A 22,155-nucleotide genomic window follows, 5' to 3' on the forward strand; every position below is an offset into this window, starting at 1 on the left:
ATGACAACCATAAACTCAAACTTAAATTCTCCTCTGCCAGACATCATCAGGATCCGGAGCTGAAGGACAGTCTGGGTGACTGTGAAGAGAACCTCTCAGAAGAGTTTGGTTCCCCTGACCACTAGGGGCCCTCTGAAGGGATCTGGGTCATTGGTCTGACCCTCCCCAGAAAAAGAACTAATCCACATTGATGTAAACACTCAACCTACCATTTAACCAGCCTGGGTTCTCCCCCGAGCAGCGATGACCATGAACAACCGTCTCGGGAATCTTTCGTCCTCCGGAACTGAAATGGCAATCAGAGTTAGCTGATGCTTACACTGTGTTTCTAGTCAATATTTTCCCAATCCTGGGAATTCCCTCTTTTGCTCAAACTTCCTTCTACCTTCCCCTTTCTGTTTCTCTCTAAAACATGGGATCTTCCCTGTCGCTGTATGTACACCACATCCCAGAGCAGTCACTGCTGATCCCAGACTCCCAGCATTTCTCTTGTTCCCTGTTTACATTCTCCTGGTGTTCAATTTCTCAGTGATTATCTCCTCACTTTACCTATTAAATCTATACCATTGCATTAAATGTAAAATCTGTAACTCACATTACCTGTTAAATCTATACCATTGCATTAAATGTAAAATCTGTAACTCACATTACCTGTTAAATCTATACCATTGCATTAAATGTAAAATCTGTAACTCACATTACCTGTTAAATCTATACCATTGCATTAAATGTAAAATCTGTAACTCACATTACCTGTTAAATCTGTACCATCACATTAAATGTTAAATCTATACCTCACATTACCTGTTAAATCTGTACCATCACATTAAATGTTAAATCTGTACCTCACATTACCTGTTAAATCTGTACCATCCCACTTCAAGATTTCCATCGTCCATCCATTGTCCATCACTGCACTGAGTGTGGGAACAGTTGGTGCTCCTCCAGGGCTGATCCAGGTCAATGTAGGTTTCACAGGGATCACTGAGTGCAGAGTCTATGACTGAGGGACAGAACAATGTTCAGTGATTCAATCTTCCCAAGGCAATGCCTCAAGAAGACAGCATCCACCATGAAGGACCCACACCAGTCAGAACAAGCCCTCTTCTCATTACTATCATCAGAGAGGTGGTACAGGAGCCTGGAGACACACTCTCAACAATTTAGGAACAGCTGCTTCCCTTTCACGGTCAGATTTCTGAACGGTCCATGAACCCATGAAAACTACCTCACATTTTTGCTTTCTTTTTACAATACTTATTTCATCTTTGATATATACTTCTTATCGTAATTTATTATATATTTTATGCATTACACTGTACTTCTGTCAGAAAACAATATGCATTTCATGGCATATGTAAGTGATGATAAACCTGATTCTCGATGTTCAAAGTAAAGTTATTATTCAAGTACATATATGTCACCATATACCACCTTTAGTTTTATCTTCTTGCAGGGATTCACTGCACAAATTAATACTATAGAATCAATGAAAAAACTGCACACAAAACAAAGACTGACAATCAATGAGCAAAAGGCAACTGCAAATACAATAGAAAAGAAAAGAAAGATATAATACTGAGAACATGAGTCCTAGAAAGTGAGTCTATAGTTTGCAGAACCATTTCAGTGTTGGGGTAAATGAAGTTATCCACTCTAGTTCAAGAGCCTGATGGCTGAGCAGTAATAACTGGTACTGGACCAGTTCTGTGGGAACTCCTTCTTGAAGGCAGCAATGAGAAGAGAGCATGTCCTAGATGGTGGATGTCCTTTATGACGGAAGCTGCTTGCTTGTGGCAGCGCTCTTTGTTAATGTGCCGGGATTCAGTGCCAATGTTTTTTCCCAGTTAACTGCTACAGCTTTATCAGTCCATTACCGGCCCCTTTGATTCCTCCTGTCATTAAGTCCATGCTCTGGGACATTTTACAGTAGCATCTTTGCAATGTGGGAGAAAACCAGAGCACCCCAGGGAAACCCACACAGTCACAGAGTAGAAACTCCACACAGAGGGCACCAGAGCCCAAGATTGACCCCAAGTTCCTGGAGGAGCAAGGCAGCTGTTTATTGCATACATAGATTGATCTATTACAGTAAATCTTGCACTGATACTGGACAGCGAAAAACCCTCGGTGCTGGAAACATGCAGCATCAGTGGAAAAACAGTTGATCTTTCTGGTCTAAGAGTGACCAGTGATACAAAAACTGGTGCATTTGTTGATGGTATGAAGGAAGTCTTAGGCTATTGTGTTGCATCAATATGTCCGTAGAACATAAAACACTACAGCACAGGAACAAGCCCTTCAAACCATGCTGTCTGTGCTGTACAAAATTCCAATTTAAGATAAATCTCTCTGCCTGCACATTCATGTGTCTATCTGAAAACATCTTATACACCTCTGTTAAATACGTGGGTTAAGGCCAAAGGCAAAAAAATGGCTGGAGTCGCTTTGCACTTTAACGCAAGGGTGTTTATTAGGTTCGTCAAAAGTCAAACTTACAAAAATCAGTGGAAGTAGTGAAAAGAAAACTGCCAACATTTACAAATGCAATCTACCAGAAAACACAATAATAGCTCCATAATATTGGCAGCCCCCATCTCCCTCCCCTGAGACTGAAGTCCTTTGGAGTGTGCAGGCCTCTCCTTTACATGTTCTACCAGTCTCGTGTCACCAGGACAATCTTCTATGCGGTGGTGTGCTGGGGCAATGGCATCAACACAGGGAATGCCAACAGGTTCAGTATACCGATTAGAAAGGCTGGCTCTGTTACAGGAGTCAAACCGGACTCGCTGGAGGCCGCGGCAGGACAAAGGACCCTCCGGAAAATCCTGGCAATTCTTGACAATGTTTATCACCCTCTGCATGCCACCTTGGCTGAACAGAGGAGCACTTTTAGTGAAAAACTCAGACAACTGCGCTGCTCCAAAAAGCGCAATATGAGGTCATTCTTACCCCTGGCAATTAGGCTCTATAATGAGTCAACCTAGGGTGTATTGTCTTTATGACAGTTATTTAGTTTATAATATTTCACTTAGTAATTCATTTGTTAGTATTTTCTAGTTAGAATTAGAAGTGTTTAAAGTATATTCATTGCCTGTAAAAAATATCGGCATGTGATGACGTCACATCCGGTTTCGCCGCGTCGTGGGAAAATACCGGTTTGAGATCAACACGAGGGTGGGGGCTCACCACGATGCACACCTGAGCAGAAGTTGTTTTGCAAGCATTGGAAATCACAGTGAGAACAATGCTGTAAGTTAATAGATAATCGATATATTGAACTAAGATGTTAATGCCGATCCTGTTAAAAGTAATGACGGTCGATAATGTTTATGTTTTCGTTAGTTAAAGAGTTGCGGATAGTTTGCATTGAAGTGTATTTAAAGTAGTCAATGGCGTAGGTAAACTCTGCCTGTATACTGCACCTTAATGTAATGTAGTTACAGTCACCTTTACAAGTATTTACAATGGAAATGTGATATTAAGAAAGGAACAAATACTGTATCAGTCTTGTATTGTTTTATCAACAGTTTTCACCATAAGTTAATGTGAAGTGTGAACAGTAAATGGTTAATCTTACTGCGACCTGGTTTTCATTGACTGTGGTTTATCTCGGCGTTTAATTCGGCGTTCCGTTACACCCGAAGGAGAACGTTACATAGGGGAAGTCATGATCCCTTCCTGTCAGACTGTTTGAGGTAACCTATTATTTGCTCTTTCTTTGTTCCCTTCTAATGTTTGTATATCTGTGTGCTTGTAATGCTACCGTGACACTGTCATTTCCTTTGGGATCAATAAAGTATCTATCCACTGAGAGTGAAAAAGTTCCTTTTTTTTTTAAAGGCACTAGGACATATGTATCATCTTTAATTACCAAAAAAGTTACATTAATAAGACACATAAATTAGAATATGATGCACCCTACAATTAGTTACAATCATATTACAAAACTAGCAAAAGTATATGCCTTAAATACATGATATAAACAACATATACAGTTTACACATCCCATAACTAAAGATATGGAATATTCTGCCATGTACGGCCAACCTGAGCACATCCGCTTGGTTTCGGATACATTATGAGAACACACTGGGGAAGACATTGAAATGCGCCCTCTCAGTGAACAGCAGAACGACAAGGCAGTATTGTGTGTGTGTGGAAGGAGTATGTTTACGGAATGCTCTTCAGCACAACCACTGTCACATCCATTTTTGCCTTTACAACCAGCAACCTGTTGAAGACACCCACAACTCTGTGAGTAAAAAAACTTGCCCCACATATCTGCTTTAAACTTTTCACCTCTCACCTTAAACACATGTCCCATGAATCTCGTGAAATCAGCTGAAAGAGTAGCAGATGAAGTTTAATCTAGAGTAACATGATCTTCTCCGTGTAAATAAGGAAGTGGGGGTGGAGAAGGAGCACAGCTAGAGAGTGATAGGTGAAACCAGGTGAGAGAAAGGTAAATGGATGGGAGAAGGGGGATAATGTGAGAAACTGTGTTATGTGGAAAAGGAATTTGATAAGAGATGAGAGTACACCATGGGAGAAAGTTAAGGAGGAGGGGCACCAGAGGGAGGTGAAAGGCAGGTGAGGAGGGGTAAAGAAGGGAGAAGGGGTAAAGCCTGAATGGGGAATGGAAAAAGACAATGGGGAATGGAGAAATTACTAGAAGTTAGAGAAATCAAGTTCATGCCATCAGGATGGAGGAGCCTCATTGTGGCAGTAGAGGAGGCCATGGACAAATATGTCAGAATGGGGATGAGTTGTGGAATTGAACTGGTTGGCCATTGGGAAATCCTGCTTGTTGCAGATGGAGTGAAGGTCCTTAACATTATTACTGTGAGTCACTTTTAATTTCCCCAAGTTGACTGGGACTCACTTATCGAAGGGAAAGAATTTCTTAAGTGCCTCTATAGTGGGGGAGTCCAGGATCAAAGGGTACAATCTCAAAATAGAGGGATGTCCATTTTGAACAGAGATTAGAAGGAAATTCTTTAGCCAGGGTGGTGAATCTGTGGAATTCGTTGCCACAGGCGACCACTGTGGAGGCCAGGTAATTGAGTGTATTTAAAACCGACGTTGATAGATTCTTGATAAGTTAGGGTGTAAAAAGTTAATGGAAGGAGAGGGGTTGAGAGGGAAGTGGATCAGCCATGATCAAATAGCAGAGCAGACCCAAAGCAGAATGACCTGTTTCTGCTCCAATGTCTGATGGTATTACAGTCTTATCTACTATCCCCTCAACCTCATTCTCCTGCCTCCTCCCCATAACCCTCGACACCCTTACCAATCAAAAACCTATCAAACACTGTTATAAATATACCCAACGACTTGGCCTTCACAGTGGTCGGTGAAAAGTCTACAGATTCACTACCCTCTAGCTAAAGAAATTCTTCCTCATCTCTGTTCTAAAGGGGCAGCCTTCAGTTCTGAGGCTGTGCCCTCTAGTCCTAGACCAGGGGTCGGCAACCCGTGGCTCCAGAGCCGCATGAGGATCTTTCATCTCTGTGCTGCGGCTCCCCGTGGTTTGTTAGTTTTTGAAATGTAATTCGAAATTTGAAGATTATGGTGATCTTGTACAATCTAAAAACATTGTGGAGACCCCATTTCCTGGCACATCTGAACCGTCTCACAATTATCCAACGTTCCGGCTAAGGGAGATAGCCTACGGGGGTTTGTGAGTACGTGTCTTTTGGAGCATCCGCGCCCACGGGGACGGGTTGAGGGAGGCTTTAAAGCAAGGCTGTTTAGTTCGAATAAAGTTACCTTTGACTGCAGTGTCTTTATTTTAGCGCTGCGTGTAGCACACCGCTACAACGTGTTTTTTATCGCCATTAATATACATCACCACTGCCAATGCCCGACACCCGCCAGTGCGCACTTTCTTTTAATTCTTCGATCCAAGGTAGGCTAACTATGGAGTAACCTTCAACTCAACGTCTTTTTTTCGGAGTTCAAAATGCTTTTGTTGCATGCAGAAATGTAATTTTGTTTTTCATAAATGTAATTTCATAAATGCAACACATTATAGTTTGTTTATACATAGCATAAAGGCAAAAAAAAACCGTTGTATGCAGTGTTATTTCATTTTAAATGTCAAACGGGTTTTGTGGCTCCCAGCGTTTTCTTTTCTGTGGGAAATGGGTCCATATTGGCTCTTACAGTGGTAAACGTTGCCAACCCTTGTCCTAGACCATTAGAATTATCCTTTCCACGTCTACTCTCTCTGGTCCTTTCAATAGGTTTCAATGAGAACCCCCTCATTCTTCTATACTCCAGCAAATACAAGCCCAGAGCCATCAAGCATTCCTCAAACATTAACCCTTTCATTCCGTGAATCATTTTCATGAACCTTCTCTGGGTCCTCGCCAATGTCAGCACACCCTTTATGAGAAGAGGGGCTCAAAACTGTTCACAATACCCCTTGTGGTCTGACCAATGCCTTATAAAGCCTCATCATTACATCTTTGCTTTTATATTCTAATCGTCTTGAAAAGAATGCCAAGATTGCATGCCCTTCCAGACCACCGACTCAACTTACATATTAACTGTTAGGAAATGCTGAACGAGGACTCTCAAGTCTCTTTGCACCTCTGAATTATGGATTTGTGCCCTGTTTAGAAAATAGTCTACACCTTTATTGCTTTGACCAACGTGCAGGACTATATACTTCCCTATACTGTATTCTATCTGCACTTCTTTGCCCAGTCTCCTATTTTGAGGATATTAACTGAACATCACCATGAAAATATGGTGCTTCCAGGGTGCTGCATCGGCAAGTTTGCGGCGCTGGAGGTTCATGGCAGGAAGAGTTTTTCTTCCTTCTACCGTCTGCATGAGGTGATGGGCTAGCGGAGACTTAGACTTTTTTTTTAACCATGCCCATGGTCAGCTCTTTATCAAATTACGGTATTGCTTTGCACTGTTGTAACTATATGTTATAATTATCTGGTTTTTGTCAGTTAGTCTTGGTCTGTCTTGTGTTTCTGTGATATCATACTAGAGGAACATTGTATCATTTCTTAATGTATGCATTTCTAAATGACAATAAATGAGGACTGAGTGTCCTCATAGTCTAATCTAATCTAAAAAAATGAGCTGCCCATAGTCCATTTAAACAAAGGCCATGATTTTTGTTTAATACTACACCCCCCCACCTCCCGGAAGTGCAGTACTGCCTTCGCGCTACACTGGAAATAAGCCAGAATCTTGGTTCAGCTCTCTCTGAAGCTGGACCAAATTTGGAAGCATCACCTGTGGCGGCCGATCAGCACAGAGGGGGCAGCACCAAGACAAGTTGGAAACAGTTTCAGAAGGGAGAGACTGTGGGAGCCAAGGTCGCATCCCACCAGGTACCCACAGAAACTTCCAGGTGAAGTATTTGTCTAAAGACACGCACTCAATGATTTTGGGACTGGATTCTACTGCTTACAGACAAGCACAGGGGCTGGGGGATTGGGGGGTGGGGGTGGGGGGGCAGGTGGTAGTTGATCCTGAATGATGCACAATCCATCCAATAATGAAGTTCCAAAGTCAAAGAATATGTTTGCTGTTCTATCAAGAAACCAGCAGAAGAGTCTTGAAGCAATAAACAATTAAACTAAAACTAGCAATATAACAAAATGAACAGTCTTAGCATATTAAATGTACTTAAGTGACGTATTCTTAAATACATGCAAGAATATTCAAAGGTATTTAAACAACTTCAACCATTAAGTAAATTCAAGAATATTCAAGTGAGTTCAAGAGAATTTAAGCAGTCCTAAGCAATCTCAAGCATACTTAAGTGATCTTAAGTGGTCAACTAAAAAGATATTCTCCCCCACCCCTGGCCCGCATGCTAACTCTACCCAAACTAGACTGAACCAATGTCAAAGCATGAATACGAAACTAAACTCTTGCAGGTATGGTCACAAGGTTCAGCTGGTGTTCCACCAGAAATCAGAATGGGGAAGAACATCAGTGGTGGGTAAATTAATGGAAAGTATTCTTAGAGATGATATATATAATTATCTGCATAGACAGGGTCTGATTAGGAACAGTCAACATGGATTTGTACATGGAAGGTCATGTTTGACAAATCTTTTTGAAGAGGTTACGAGGAAAGTTGACGAGGGTGAAGCAGTAGATGTTGTCTATCTGGACTTCAGTAAGGCCTTCAACGAGGTTCCGCACGGAAGGTTAGTTAGGAAGGTTCAGTCGTTTGGTATTAATATTGAAGTAGTAAAATGGATTCTACAGTGGCTGGATGGGAGATGCCAGAGAGTAGTGGTGGATAACTATTTGTCAGGTTGGAGACCAGTGACTAGTGGTGTGCCTCAGGGATCTGTACTGGGTCCAATGTTGTCTATCATATACATTAATGATCTGGATGATGGGGTGGTAAATTGGATTAGTAAGTATGTAGATGATACTAAGATAGGTGGCATTGTGGATAATGAAGTAGGTTTTCAAAACTTACAGAGAGATTTAGGCCAGTTAGAAGAGTGGGCTGAAAGATGGCAGATGGAGTTTAATGCTGATAAATGTGAGGTGCTACATTTTGGTAGGAATAATCCAAATAGGACATACATGGTAAATGGTAGGGCATTGAAGAATGCAGTGGAATAGAGTGATCTAGGAATAACGGTGCATAGTTCCCTGAAGGTGGAATCTCATGTGGATAGGGTGGTGAAGAAATCTTTTGGTATGCTGGCCTTTATAAATCAGAGCATTGAGTATAGGAGTTGGGATGTAATGTTAAAATTGTACAAGGCATTGGTGAGGCTGAATTTGGAGTATTGTGTACAGTTCTGGTCACCGAATTATAGGAAAGATGTCAACAAAATAGAGAGAGTACAAGAGAAGATTTACCAGAATGTTACCTGGGTTTCAGCACCTAAGTTACAGAGAAAGGTTGAACAAGTTAGGTCTTTATTCTTTGGAGCGTAGAAGGTTGAGGGGGGACTTGAGAGGTATTTAAAATTATGAGGGGGATAGATAGAGTTGACATGGATAGGCTTTTCCCATTGAGAGTAGGGGAGATTCAAACAAGAGGACGAGTTGAGAGTTAGGGGGCAAAAGTTTAAGGGTAACATGAAGGGGATTTTCTTTACTCAGAGAGTGTTAGCTGTGTGGAACGAGCTTCCAGTAGAAATGTTAGAGGCAGGTTCGGTATTGTCATTTAAAGTAAAATTGGATAGGTACATGGAGAGGAAAGGGATGGAGGGTTATGGGTTGAGTGCGGGCCAGTGGGACTAGGAGAGAGTGAGCTTTCGGCACAGATTAGAAGGGCCGAGATGGCCTGTTTCCGTGCTGTAATTGTTATATGGTTATATATGTGGTCTAAGTGACTTGGACAGTGGAATGATTGCTGATGCCAGTCGGGGCAGTTTGAGCATCTCAGAAACTGCTGATCTCCTGGGATTTTCATGCAGATCATTCTCTGGAGTCTACAGAGAATGGTGCAAAAAACAAAAAAAAATCCAGTGACCAGCAGATAAAGTCTCGTAATGAGATGTCAGAGGAGAATGGCCAGACTGGTTCAGTCTGATGGGAAGATGGCTGTAACTCAAATAACTACACATTCCCTCTCCTCACCCTCCCATCATCTCCCCATGGTGCCCCTCCTCCTTCCCTTTCTCCTATGGTCCACTCTCCTCTCCTATACTATCCTATCAGATTCCTTCCTCTCCAGCTTTTTACCTTTCTGAACCACCTGACTTCACCTATCACCTTCTAGACATCCTCCTTCCCTTCTCCCTACCTTTTTATTCTGGCATCTTCCCCCTTCCTTTCCAGTCCTGAAGAAGGGTCTCGGCCTGAAATGTCGACTATTATTTCCTGACCTGCTGAGTTCCTGCAGCATTTTCTGTGTGTTGCTTTGGATTCCCAGCATCTGAAGAGATTCTCTTGCTTTTTATAAGAGCAGTGTGCAGAAGATAATCTCCGAACGCACAACACAACTCAAAGTGGATGAGCTACAACAGCAGAAGACCGAGAACACTCGTCAGTGGCCACTTTATTGGGTACATATTGATCTTGATTCTGATTGACTTCTTCCAATTGTGTCCTATATTCAGTGTACACAACCCCTATGCCGCAGGAACAAAACACAGATTGGGTAACCATTGACAGAGAGCCCACGTTCAGAGAATCAGTGCCAATCTGCTGTTTTAGTTCTCCATCCCCCGTATCTCTAGCCGGGGTTTTCTGCAGTGATGCAATGAAACCCAAGGCAGAACAACACCTCATCTGAGTTTGATGCAGCCTTGCAAACTCAATAACGAATTCTGGAGCTTCAGATACTCACATTCCCTGTCCATTTCCATCAGCCCCACCTTCTCCACCACATGAAACTAACTCTCCTTCATCATTTCTTGTCTATTTCTACTACAAGTTCCATCAGCCCCACCTTCTCCACAACATGAAACTAACTCTCCTTCACCATTTCCCCACTCTGAGAAAAAAGGCCTTGGACTTGGAATGTGAATTGTGTCTCTTTTTCTCTCTATTGATGTTTTCCAACCTGCTGAGAGCATCTAGAAAGTTCCACTTTTGTTTTATATTTCCGGTGTCCAGAAGGCGGAGAGGGACTCTTAATGGTCAGCAGCAGACATCGTGGGGTATCCCATTCCCCAGAGAACATTAACTGAAGGCGAGGAGAGGATAATGGAACCCACATTTCGTAATGATTCTGGGGAGGAGTGAGGTGGGTGGTGGTGGTGACAGCAGGGCAGTGACTGGAGGACACGGCCTGTGGTTTGAAACATCTCAGAATTTCCCCACATTCTCCCATAGCTTTGCATCAATTTGAAATGAAGACTTACCTGTACAGTACACATATTTACAGCAGGGTGTTGGCTTCAGCTGATACACAAAGTAACGAGTGCAGTTTTTCACCCTGATCTCCTGTTTCCAATGGCAGGTGTCTTCACCCACAGTGAAGCAGACGGTCCTGGTCACCTCCCCCTCTCCCACGTTGGGATGGGGACCTGGAATGAGATTTATAAACACTGTAAAATGTATCCGGTCCCACAGTACAGCGGGGAATGTGAATCAGGACCCACTGTAAAACAGACCAGCCTCAATCAGCAGTGAGCTGCTGCCCTCATCCTTCCCACAGCAGCACCTGGTCCCTGAGACCGGCTCCTATTGAGGAGTAACACACACAAAATGCTGGAAGAAAGAAGGCCAGGTAGAATCTATGGAAAAAATGCCTATGCCTGGCCTGCTGAGTTCCTCCAGCATTTTGTGTGTGTTGCCCAGATTTCCAGCATCTGCAGATTGTCTCTTGTTTGTCCTACTGGGACTTCCTGGGAGTCCCTGGGGTTTATTTTGGAAACACAAGCCCTTCCCCGGTGTGTCTGATGGTTGAAGACCCTCCCCTACATGAATAATGGCCGATAAAGCTCCAGCCCTGACATGATTGACAACTGGAGAAGACCCATTCCCGATGACTGCCAACTGATAAGGTCCTGCCCCTGGTGTGTCTGACAGCTGGTGAGACCCCACCCTGGTCCAAGTGAAGAACACAAAGCCAATTCCAATTCATTGTAATATATATAAATCAATGTTAAGTCAAACGATTCAAAACCTGAAACTGATCAAACCACCAGAAATCACTATGCACTTATAAAATTGTAATCAATGATGCATGCTTGAGTTAAATGGAGCCAGACAGAAGATAGGGGAATGGGTGCTATAGCCCAAGTGACTGAAGGTTCCCATCTAAGCTCGTCCCATATGCCCACATTTGGCCTATATCCCTCAAAACTCTTCTTATCAATGTACTTTTTCAAGTCTCTTTTAGATGCTGTTAATGTACCTGTCTTAACAACTTCTGGCAGCGTATTCCACTTACAGACTACCCTCTGGGCAAAAAAATAATTCCCCCTCAGTGTAAAATTATGTCCTCTAGTCCTCAATTCCCCAACCCTGGGAAGTCTGTTTTTAAGATCACCCCTCATTCTCCTACACTCCAGCAAAATAACTCTCAGCAACTCCCCATAGCTCAGTCCCTCCAATCCCAGCAACACCCTTGTAAATCTCCTCTGCACTCGTTCCAGATGAATGGCAGGGTGATTGAAACAGAACACACTGCTCCAGCTGTGACCCAACCATCATCCCACACAACTGCAGCAGAACATCCCAACCTCTGTACTCAGTACCCTGACTGACAAAGACCTTCTTTGTCTTCTTTGCCTTCTTTGCCACCTTGTCTGCCTGCGATGCCGCTTTCAGGGAACCATCTACTTGTATTTCTCGGTCCCTCTGTTCTACAGCATATCTTACCCTCACTGACCTTCCAAACATTCTACACCTTGCATTTATCAGAAATCCAGTCCCTCATCACTGTCGTCCATTCTGCCTTCAACCTTCCCTGCTGAGCCTCAGAAATTTTACATCCACAATTAGCTGATGAATAGTGGTTGTCCTAAGACTTGTACAGCTTGAGAGCCACTTCATAACTGCAATGAGTGGAGTCACTTAAATACCCCAAGGGTAATCTGGAGCACTGGGCAAACTGGGAAACTCCTGGAAACTGGCTAACTCACAGGATGCCATGAAGATCAAGGGTGGGGACCATGCTCTGAGTTAACATGGGAGGAGATCTAATTGTCAGTTTGACCCTTTCCAAAAGTAACCAAGTCCCACTCAAGTAAACTCAGACCCTACCGTTCAACCAGCCTGGTTTCTTCCCGGAGCAGCGATGACCACAAACGGCCGTCTCGGGTATCTTCCATGCTCCAGAACTGAAACAACAATCAGAGAATCTGTCCCTGAACTCAGGTAGTTAATTCACCCAGAGAAAGACCAGGAATTGGGTCCCATTCTGTCCTGCTCCCTTTCCCCAGTTAATAAAAGGGATCCGGGATCCCTTTTGTTCTCCCTCACAATCTATCTTCCATTATATTCTCTCTCTCTCTCTGGAAGGTGGGATCCCCTATATCCATACACTACACAGCCCTGTGTAGTCACTGATGATCCTGGTCTCTGTGCATTTCCCCTTCACACATACACATTCACACTCCACGCCCCCCCCATGCCCCCGCTCTCCTGTTTACATTCCACTGTGTCCAATTGCTCGGTAATTACTTCCTCGCTTTACCTGCTAAATCTGTACCATTTATCGACAAGGTTGCTGTCAAACTTCCACTGCCCACCAGTGCATTTAGTTTTGGAACAACCCATTTTCCTCCAAGGCTGGTCCAGGATGGTGTGAGTTTGGCACGGATCACTGAGTGTGGAGTCTGCAGCTGAAAAACAGAACAACGTTTAGTGTTCAGTTCTTGTTCCCCAACCTTTTTCTCTCCTAACCACCCCTATCTGGATTAGAGGGCATGTTCTATAACAAGAGGTTAGACAAACATGGGTTGTTTTGTCTAGAGCGGCAGAGGCTGAGGGATGATCTAACAGAGATTATGAGAGACACAGAGAGAGCAGGCATATGGTATTCTTTTCCTGAGTTTGCAATGTTGAATACCAGAGGGCATGCATTTAAAGTGAGAGGCGTTAAGTTCAAAGGGGCAAGAGTGGGGGTGCCTGGAATGCACTGTCTGGGGTGGCGGTAGAGGCAGGTACGTAATGAACTTTTAAGAGATGTTTAGATAGACACATGAATCTGAGGGAAATGGAAGCATATGGACATTGTGTAGACAGAAGGTATTGATTTAGTTGGCCATTTGATTACCAATTTAAAAAGTTTGGTACACCACTGTGGGCCAAAGGGCCTGTTCCTGTGCTGTACTGTTCTGTGTGCTACCTGCACCTCGCTCTCACCAACCAATAGTTTCCCATTTACTCAAACAGAATTGTATAACAGAATCAGTGAAGCAGTCCCTTTGACCCAAAGGTAGTGACAAATCGGCATATGGGAGGGAGACTGAAAATCTGGTTGAATGGTGCCTTAACAACATTTAGTGTCAGCAAAGGAAAGAACTGATCATCGATCAGTTTTTAGATGTTTCAAAAAGGACGGGGGGGAGGCAAAAGAGGTGGGGGAATGGCACTGTTGATCAGAGATAGTGTCATGGCTGAAGAAAAGCAGGAAGTCATGGAGGGATTGTCCACGGAGTCTCTGTGGGTGGAAGTTAGGAACAGGAAGGGGTCAATAACTTTACTGAATGATTTTTTTATAGTCCCACCAACAGCAACAGGGATATCAAAGAGCAGATAGGGAAACAGATCCTGGAAAGGTGTAATAATAAGAGTTGTCATGATGGGAGATTTTAATTTCCCAAATATCAATTGGCATCTCCCTAGAGCAAGGGGTTTAGACTGGGTGGAGTTTGTTAGGTGTGTTCAGGAAGGTTTCCTGACACAGTATGTAGATAAGCTTACAAGAGGAGAGGCTGTACTTGATTTGGTATTGGGAAATGAACCCGGTCAGGTGTCAGACCTCTCAGTGGGAGAGCATTTTGGAGGTAGTGATCATAATTCTATCTCCTTTACAGTAGCATTGGAGAGAGGTAAATTGGAAGCTTAAATTGGGAACAGGTGTTCTCAGGGAAAAGTACAAAAGAAATGTGACAAATGTTCAGGAGATATTTCTGTGGAGTTCTGCATAGGTACGTTCCAATGGGACGGGGAAGGTATGGTAGGATACAGGAACCGTGGTGTACAAAGGCTGTAATAAATCTAGTCAAGAAGAAGAGAAAAGCTTACAAAAGGTTCAGAGAGATGGGTAATGTTAGAGATCCAGAAGATTATAAGGCTAAGAGAAAGGAACTTAAGAAGGAAATTAAAAGAGCCAGAAGTGGCCATGAGAAGGCCTTGGCAAGCAGAATTAAAGAAAACCCCAAGGCATTCTACAAGTATGTGAAGAGCAAGAGGATAAGAACTGAAAGAATAGGACCTATCAAGTGTGACAGTGGGAAAGTGTGTATGGAACTGGAGGAAATAGCAGAGGTACTTAATGAAAACTTTACTTCTGTATTCACTACGGAAAAGGATCTTGGTGATTGTAGTGCAGACTTGCAGCAGACTGAAAAGCTTGAGCATGTAGATATTAAGAAAGAGGATGTGTTGGAACTTTCTGGTGATGATCTTGGCATCATCAATGGGGACGGGAGAGGTTCCGGAGGATTGGAGGGCTGCAGATGTTGTTCCTTTATTCAAGAAAGGGTGTAGAGATAGCCCAGGAAGTTAGAGACAAGTGAGTCTCACTTCAGTGGTTGGTAAGTTGATGGAGAAGATCCTGAGAGGCAGGATTTATGAACATTTGGAGACGTGCCTTATGTCTGATTGAATTTTTTGATGATTTGACTAAACGCATTGATGAAGGAAGAGCAGTAGTTGTAGTGTATATGGATTTCAGCAAGGCATTTAATAAGGTACCCCATGCAAGGCTTATTGAGAAAGTAAGGAGGCGTGGGATCCAAGTGGACATTGCTTTGTGGATCCAGAACTGGCTTGCCCAAAGAAGGCAAAGAGTGGTTGTAGATGGGTCATATTCTGTATGGAGGTCGGTGACTGGTGGTGTGCCTCAGGGATCTGTTCTGGGACCCTCACTCTTCGTGATTTTTATAAATGACATGGATGAGGAAGTGGAGGGATGGGTTAGTAAGTTTGCTGATGACACAAAGGTTGGTGGCATTGTGGATAGTGTGGAGGGCTGTCAGAGGTTACAGGGGGACATTGATAAGATGCAAAATTGGGCTGAGAAATGGCAGATGGAGTTCAACCAGATAAGTGTGAGGTGGTTCATTTTGGGAGGTCAAATATGATGGCAGAATATAGTATTAATGGTAAGACTCTTGGCAGTGTGGAGAATCAGCAGGATCTTGGGGTCCGAGTCCATAGAACGCTCAAAGCAGCTGCACAGATTGATGCTGTGGTTAGGAAGGCATATGGTGTATTGCCCTTCATTAATCGATTAATCGTGGAATTGAATTTAGAAGCCAAAAGGTAATGTTGTAGCCATATAGGACCCTGGTCAGAACCCACTTGTGTACAGGCAGTCCCTGGATTACGTACGAGTTACGTTCCTGAGTCTGTCTTTAAGTTGGATTTGTACGCGTCGGAACGAGTACATCAATATTATTTAGCTTCAGTTCGTCAAATATTTGTCTTAGCATATAGGATATATTTTACCTTTCTATGCATATAAAACACTTAAGGAATGTATGTATTCCAATAATTAAACCACTGCGCTGCTTAGTAATAATTGTACCTTTCATCGGGGCAGGGCCTTTCAAATGCTCCGTTATTCTCGCTTTATCCGTTATCCTTTAAAATTGTTCCGATCGTTGACTGACTGTAGCCTAATGCTTTTCCAATGACCGATGGCGTTTCACCTCTTTCCAAACGCTTTATTATTTCCACTTTATTTTCAATCGCGATCGCTTCCCGTCAATGGAACAGAAAAACTGCGGGCGGCGGGTCCTGAGCTCCGCCAGCTCCCGAGGTCCGCTGGGTCCTAAGGACCACCGCACTGAGATTAGGACAAGTGGGGGCTGTGCTGGGTTTGGGTATTTGATCCTCCACATTATTCCGCGTGGGAATTTAAACTGGAGGTGGCTGTGGTTTTTTTTTACGAGGTCGAGGTGTGAGCTCAATATCAACCCGGCACGGATGGTATGTGAGTCACTGGATCGATATCAACCCAGCACGGGAGCGCTGTCACTGGATCGAACTCGGGAACCCCGGCGCTGATCTCACTGTGCCACCAGCTGACCGGAACCGGTGGGGTGGGATCAGGTGAATCTTACTAAGAAAAGTTTAAGCCAAATACAAAGTTAAACACTGAACACAGTGTCAATGGCAACGACTTAAAATGGCGGAAAGCGTCGCGATCCAACTTAAAATGGCGGATGGCGTTCTCCTTCCTCGGTTCGTAAGTATGAGTTGTCTGTAAGTCGGACGTTCGTAACTCGGGGACTACCTGTACTGTGCTCAGTTCTGGTCACCTCACTACAGGAAGGATGTGGAAGCCATAGAAAGGGTGTGGAGTAGATTTACAAGGATGTTGCCTGGATTGGGAAGCATGCCTTATGAAAACAGGTCGTCTGAACTCAGCCTTTTCTTCTTGGAGCAACGGAGGATGCCAGGTGACCTGATAGAGGTGAGTGTAAGCGTCGGCATGGACTAGAAGGGCCGAGATGGCCTGTTTCCATGTTGTAATTGTTATATGATAGAGGTGTGTAAGATGATGAGAGGCATTGATCGTGTGGATAGTCAGAGGCTTTTTCCCCAGGGCTGAAATGGTTGCCACAAGAGGACACAGATTTAAGGTGCTGGGGAGTCGGTACAGAGGAGATGTCAGGGGTAAGTTTTTTTACTCAGAGAGTGGTGAGTGCATGGAATGGACTGCCAGCAACGGTAGTGGAAGCGGATACGATAGGGTCTTTCAAGAGACTTTTGGATAGGTACATAGAGCTTAGAAAAATAGTGGGCTATGGGGGAGTCTAGTAATTTCTGGGGTAGGGACATGTTTGGCACAACTTTGTGGGCCAAAGGGCCTGTATTGTGCTGTAGGTTTTCTATGTTTCTATGACTACAGGAGGAAGGAGCTAGAGGTCCATGAGTCAGTCCTCATTAGGGGATCAGAGGTGGAGACGGTCATTAACATAAATTGCCTTACTTGTCTTGGGACCAGCATGTCAGTGGCATCACAAAGGCGGCACAACGGAGCCTCTGCTTTCTTAGAGGACTGCGTAGATTTGACACATCAACTAAAATTTTGACGAAAGTCTTTTGAACAGTGGAGACGACCCAGATTGATTGCAACATGGCTTGGTATGGAAACCCCAATGCCTAGGAATGAAAAAGTCTACCAAAGTAGTGGATACAGCCCAGTCCAACATAGAAAGAGCCCTCCTTATCATTAGCACTTCCACAAGGAGCACTGACACAAGAAAGCAGTATCCATCATCAAGGATCCCCTGCATACAGGGCCTACAAAATGACAGATGGGATTTAATGTAGACAAGTGTGAGGTGTCAACACTTTGGGAGGACAAACCAGTTTAGTTCCCACACAGTGAATGGTAGGGCACTGAGGAATGCAGTAGGAAAGAGGGATCTGAGAATACAGATCCATAATTCCCTGAAAGTGGCAATCCGGGTAGAGAGGTTTTGGCACATTGACCTTCATAAATCAAAGTATTATGATCTTATGTTTGAGTTTTTAAGATGACAGTGAGCCCCAGTTTGGAATATTATATGCAGTACCGTCACCCACCTACAGGAAAGATATCAATGACAGAAAGAGTAGAGAGGAAACTTACTGGGACTGGAGGACCTGAGATAAATGAAAAGGTTGCAGAGGTTACTACTTTACTCTCTTCAGCATAGGATAATGAGGGGAGATTTGATAGTTACACAAAATTAAGAGTATAGTAAGGGTAAATACAAGCAGGCTCAGGGTGAAAAGTGAAATGTTCAAGGGGAACGTAAGGGGGAACTTCTTCACTCAGAGGGTGGTGAGAGTGTGGAATGAACTGCGAGCAGAGGCAGTGGATGCAGATTTGACTTGAACACGAAAGAAATTTGGATAGGTACATGGATGGAGTTGTGGAAGGCTATAGTTCCAATGGTATACAGCAGAACAATAGTTCGGAATGGACTAGATGGTTCAAAAATCATGCTTCTGTACTGTAGTGCTCTATGACCCCATGACTACAAGATGACTAAATATTGAGGGACTCCCACCATCCAGGTCATGTTCTCTACTCACTGCAGGTGGTGGGAGGGGGTGAGAGAGGATTCAGAAGTGATTGTTGGACTGAAGATAGATCGCTGCTGCTATTTGAAACTGTTTTAGCACCAGGTTCAGGAACCATCATTACCCTTCAAGTATCAGGCTCCAGAACTGGCATGAATGAACTCAACTTGAGTTGATATCACAAACCAAAGGACTCACTTGCAGGGACTCTAGACCTCACGCCTTAGTATTATCTATAAGCAGCAGCCTCTCCAGACTCTGGATTGGGGATTGCCAAACATTACGTGGATTTTCTGGTATAGTCTGTTTTGTCATGTGCTTTTGTGATATCATTCTGGAGGAACGTTGTCTCATTTTTTAACTGCATTGTATTTGTGGTTTCTAAATGACAATAAACTGAATCTGAATCTGAATCTATCTATCATTGTATTTTCACACTTTGTCTCAGTTGCACGTCGGTTATTTGTTATATCTTTGTTCGTGCATACTTTTTCATTGATTACACCTGACTTTTTCTCTTCAGCATAAAGAGGAGAAGGTTGGGGTGGGGTGTGGTGAGAAAGAATTCAGAAGTGATTATTGGACTGAAGAGGGTTCCAAGATGAATCAGAATCAGGTTTAATATCACCGGCATATGTTATGAAATTTGTTGTTCTGCAGTTGCAGTAGGGATGCAATACATTAAAAGTACAAATGGGAATATACATGCACCCATAAATTAAATTAAATAAGTAGTGGAAAAATAAGAGACAAAAAGAAGTGAGGTAGTGTTCATGTGTTGGCTCATGGACCATTCAGAAATCTGATGGCGGAGGGGAGGAAGTGGCTCTTAAAAGTTCAAAGTACAATCTATTATCAAAGTACATACACGACACCACATACAACCATGGGATTATTTTTCTGTGGTTGTACTCAGCAAATCTATAGAACAGCAACTATAATCAAGATCAATGGACAACAGACTGTACAAATGTAAATATAAATAAATAACAATGAATAACAAGCTAAGTCCTAAGAGTGAGACCATCAGTTGTGGGAACACCAGAAGTAGAATGAGCGTAACTATCCCCCTTTATTCAGGAGCCTGATCGTTGAGGGATAGTAACTGTTCTTGAACCTGGAGGTGCACATCCTGAGGCCCTTGCACCTCCTACCTGATGGCAGCAGTGGGAGAAGAGAATGGCCTTGGTGGTGAGTGTCTGATGATGGATTCTGTTTTCGACAACAACACTGAGTGTGTGCCTTCAGGCTCCTGAACCTCCTCTCCAATGGTGGTAATAGGAAGGGAACATCCTTAATGATGGATGCTGCCTTTTTGAGACATAGCCTTCTGAAGGTGTTCTCGATGCTGGGGAGGCTAGGGCCCATAGTGGAGCTGACTGAGTTTACAACTGTCTACAACTTTTGGCTGATCCTCCATACCAGATGGTGATGCATCCTGTTTGAATGTTCTCCACTGTACATCTGTCAAAATTTGTTCAAGTGTGTGGTGATATACCAATTCTCCTTTGATGACAGGCAAGTGATGCCCGGTAGGTGAGGTGGGTCGGGATGGAGTTTGAATGAGATACGGAAAGGGAAAGAGAGAAAAGGGAAGAACAAAAAAAGAGGGAGGTGGGGGAAAGGGAGTGTGAAGATAGAAGGCAGCTGCTGGAGGGAGATTAGCAGTACTAAATTGTGATATGTATGTACACTGTTAATGTTAGGACCCTTGACAATATTGATGTATGGAGGGACTTTGGGGTCCATGTCCATTGCTCCTTGAAAGTGGCTGCACAAGTAATTTAGTGGTAAAGAAGAATACAGCATGTTGGCCTTTATTTCTTGACCACTGATCTCAAGAGTCAGGAAGTTATATTGCAGCTTTATAATTCCCTGATTAGGGAACATTCGGAGTATTGCTTTCAGTCGCAGTTCCCCACTACAGGAAGGATGTCGAGGCTTCAGAGAGGGTACAGATGATGTTTACTGGGATGATGTTTACTGAATTAGAAGGGATGAACAATCTTGGATTGCCTTGTGCAGAGCAGTGGAGGCTGCAGGAAGTACTGGCAGAAATTTAGAAGATTATGAGAGGCAGAGGTCGACAGCTGGTATCTTGTTTTCAGAATTGAAACGTCCAATACTAAACAGCATGTATTTAAGGTGAGAGACGGCAAGTCCAAACGAAATTTGTGGAGCAAATTTATTTAGTTAGTTTTACACACAGACAGTGATCGCCAGCTGAAAATGACCATTATGGGTGGTAGTAGGGGCAAATACAATCGATGCATTTAAGAGGCTCTTAGATAGGCACATGCATTTAATTTCTAGTTCAATTAGTTTAGCATATCATGGGCTGATGGCCTAATCTTATGCTCTACCATTCAATATTCAGGTTTTAACTAATTTGGCAGGGGGATGGGAACTGGACTGATAGGGCTGAGGAAGGGGAAAACAGAAACAAATCAAAGACATTGGGCAATAGAGATGGTAGAAAGGACAGGCAGGAGATGAGGCATAATCATAGCAAGTGGAGTGAGTTACAGGGCTATAGATGCGTGATGCAGTTAAAACAGAGAGCAACAAATACTGGACTGAGAGTGTTGTATTTGAATGCATGCAGCATAAGAAATAAAATGGACGATTTTGAAATTCAGCTATAGATTGGCAAGTATGACGTTGTGGCCATCTCTGAAATTTGGCTAAAGGATGGCTGCCATTGGGGGCTGAACATCCATGGATATACGGTGTATCGGAAAGATAGGTTAGTAGGCAGAGCAGGTGGTGTTGCCCTGTGCATAAGAAATAATATTAAATCATTTGAAAGGTATGATATAGGATCAGAAGGTGTAGAGTCTCTATGGGTTGAGTTAAGAAATGGCAAAAGTAAAAGGATCCTAATGGCAGTTGTATACAGGCCTCCAAACAGCAGCTGGGATGTTGATTGCAAATTACAGCAGGAGATAGAAAAGACTTGTCAGAAGGGCAATGTCATGATAATTGTTGATTTTACCATGAAAGTGGAATGGAAAAACAAACCACTACTGGACCTCAAGAGAGAGAATTTGTAGAACGTCTAAGGGATAGCTTTTTAGAACAGCTTGTTATTGAGCCCACTAGGGGATCAGCTGTGCTGGACCGGGTGTTGTGCAATGATCCAGAGGTAATTAGAGAGCTTAAGGTTAAGGAACCCTTAGGGAAATGTGACCACAATATGGTCGCGTTCACTTTGAAATTTGAGAAGGAGAAACTAAATTCCAATGTGTTGGTATCTCAGTGGAATAAAGGAAATTACAATTGCATGAGAGGGAAACTGGCCAAAATTGACTGGAAAGGGACACCAGCAGGAAGGACAGCAGAGCAGCAATGGCTGGAGTTTCTGCCAAAAATGAGGGAAGTACAAGACGAATATATTCCAAATAAGAAGAAATTTTCGAATGGAGGAAGGACACTACCATGGCTGACAAGTGAAGTCAGAGCCAAAGTAAAAGCAAAAGAGAGGGCATACAAGGAAGCCAAAGC

At 43.3% G+C, this 22,155-nt stretch overlaps 1 protein-coding gene across 3 annotated transcripts in view; it reads right to left on the reverse strand.

Annotated features, from left to right (window-relative positions):
• Window positions 1-22,155, reverse strand: part of LOC132388155 (uncharacterized) — a 306,739-nt gene that overhangs the window by 164,139 nt on the left and 120,445 nt on the right. For 2 of the 3 annotated variants that reach the window (XM_059960505.1, XM_059960503.1), the window contains 5 exons: window positions 13,097-13,244; window positions 12,664-12,740; window positions 10,815-10,979; window positions 856-1,003; window positions 210-286 (listed from right to left, as the gene is read on the reverse strand). In XM_059960505.1, coding sequence (XP_059816488.1) covers window positions 210-286; window positions 856-1,003; window positions 10,815-10,979; window positions 12,664-12,740; window positions 13,097-13,244 — 615 coding nt within the window. Of the gene's footprint in view, window positions 1-209; window positions 287-855; window positions 1,004-10,814; window positions 10,980-12,663; window positions 12,741-13,096; window positions 13,245-17,569; window positions 18,203-22,155 lie in introns of those variants that run through there. The other variant, XM_059960506.1, reaches the window with a different exon arrangement.

The sequence above is a fragment of the Hypanus sabinus genome, unplaced genomic scaffold, assembly GCF_030144855.1.
Source record: "Hypanus sabinus isolate sHypSab1 unplaced genomic scaffold, sHypSab1.hap1 scaffold_272, whole genome shotgun sequence".
NCBI lineage: Eukaryota > Metazoa > Chordata > Chondrichthyes > Myliobatiformes > Dasyatidae > Hypanus > Hypanus sabinus.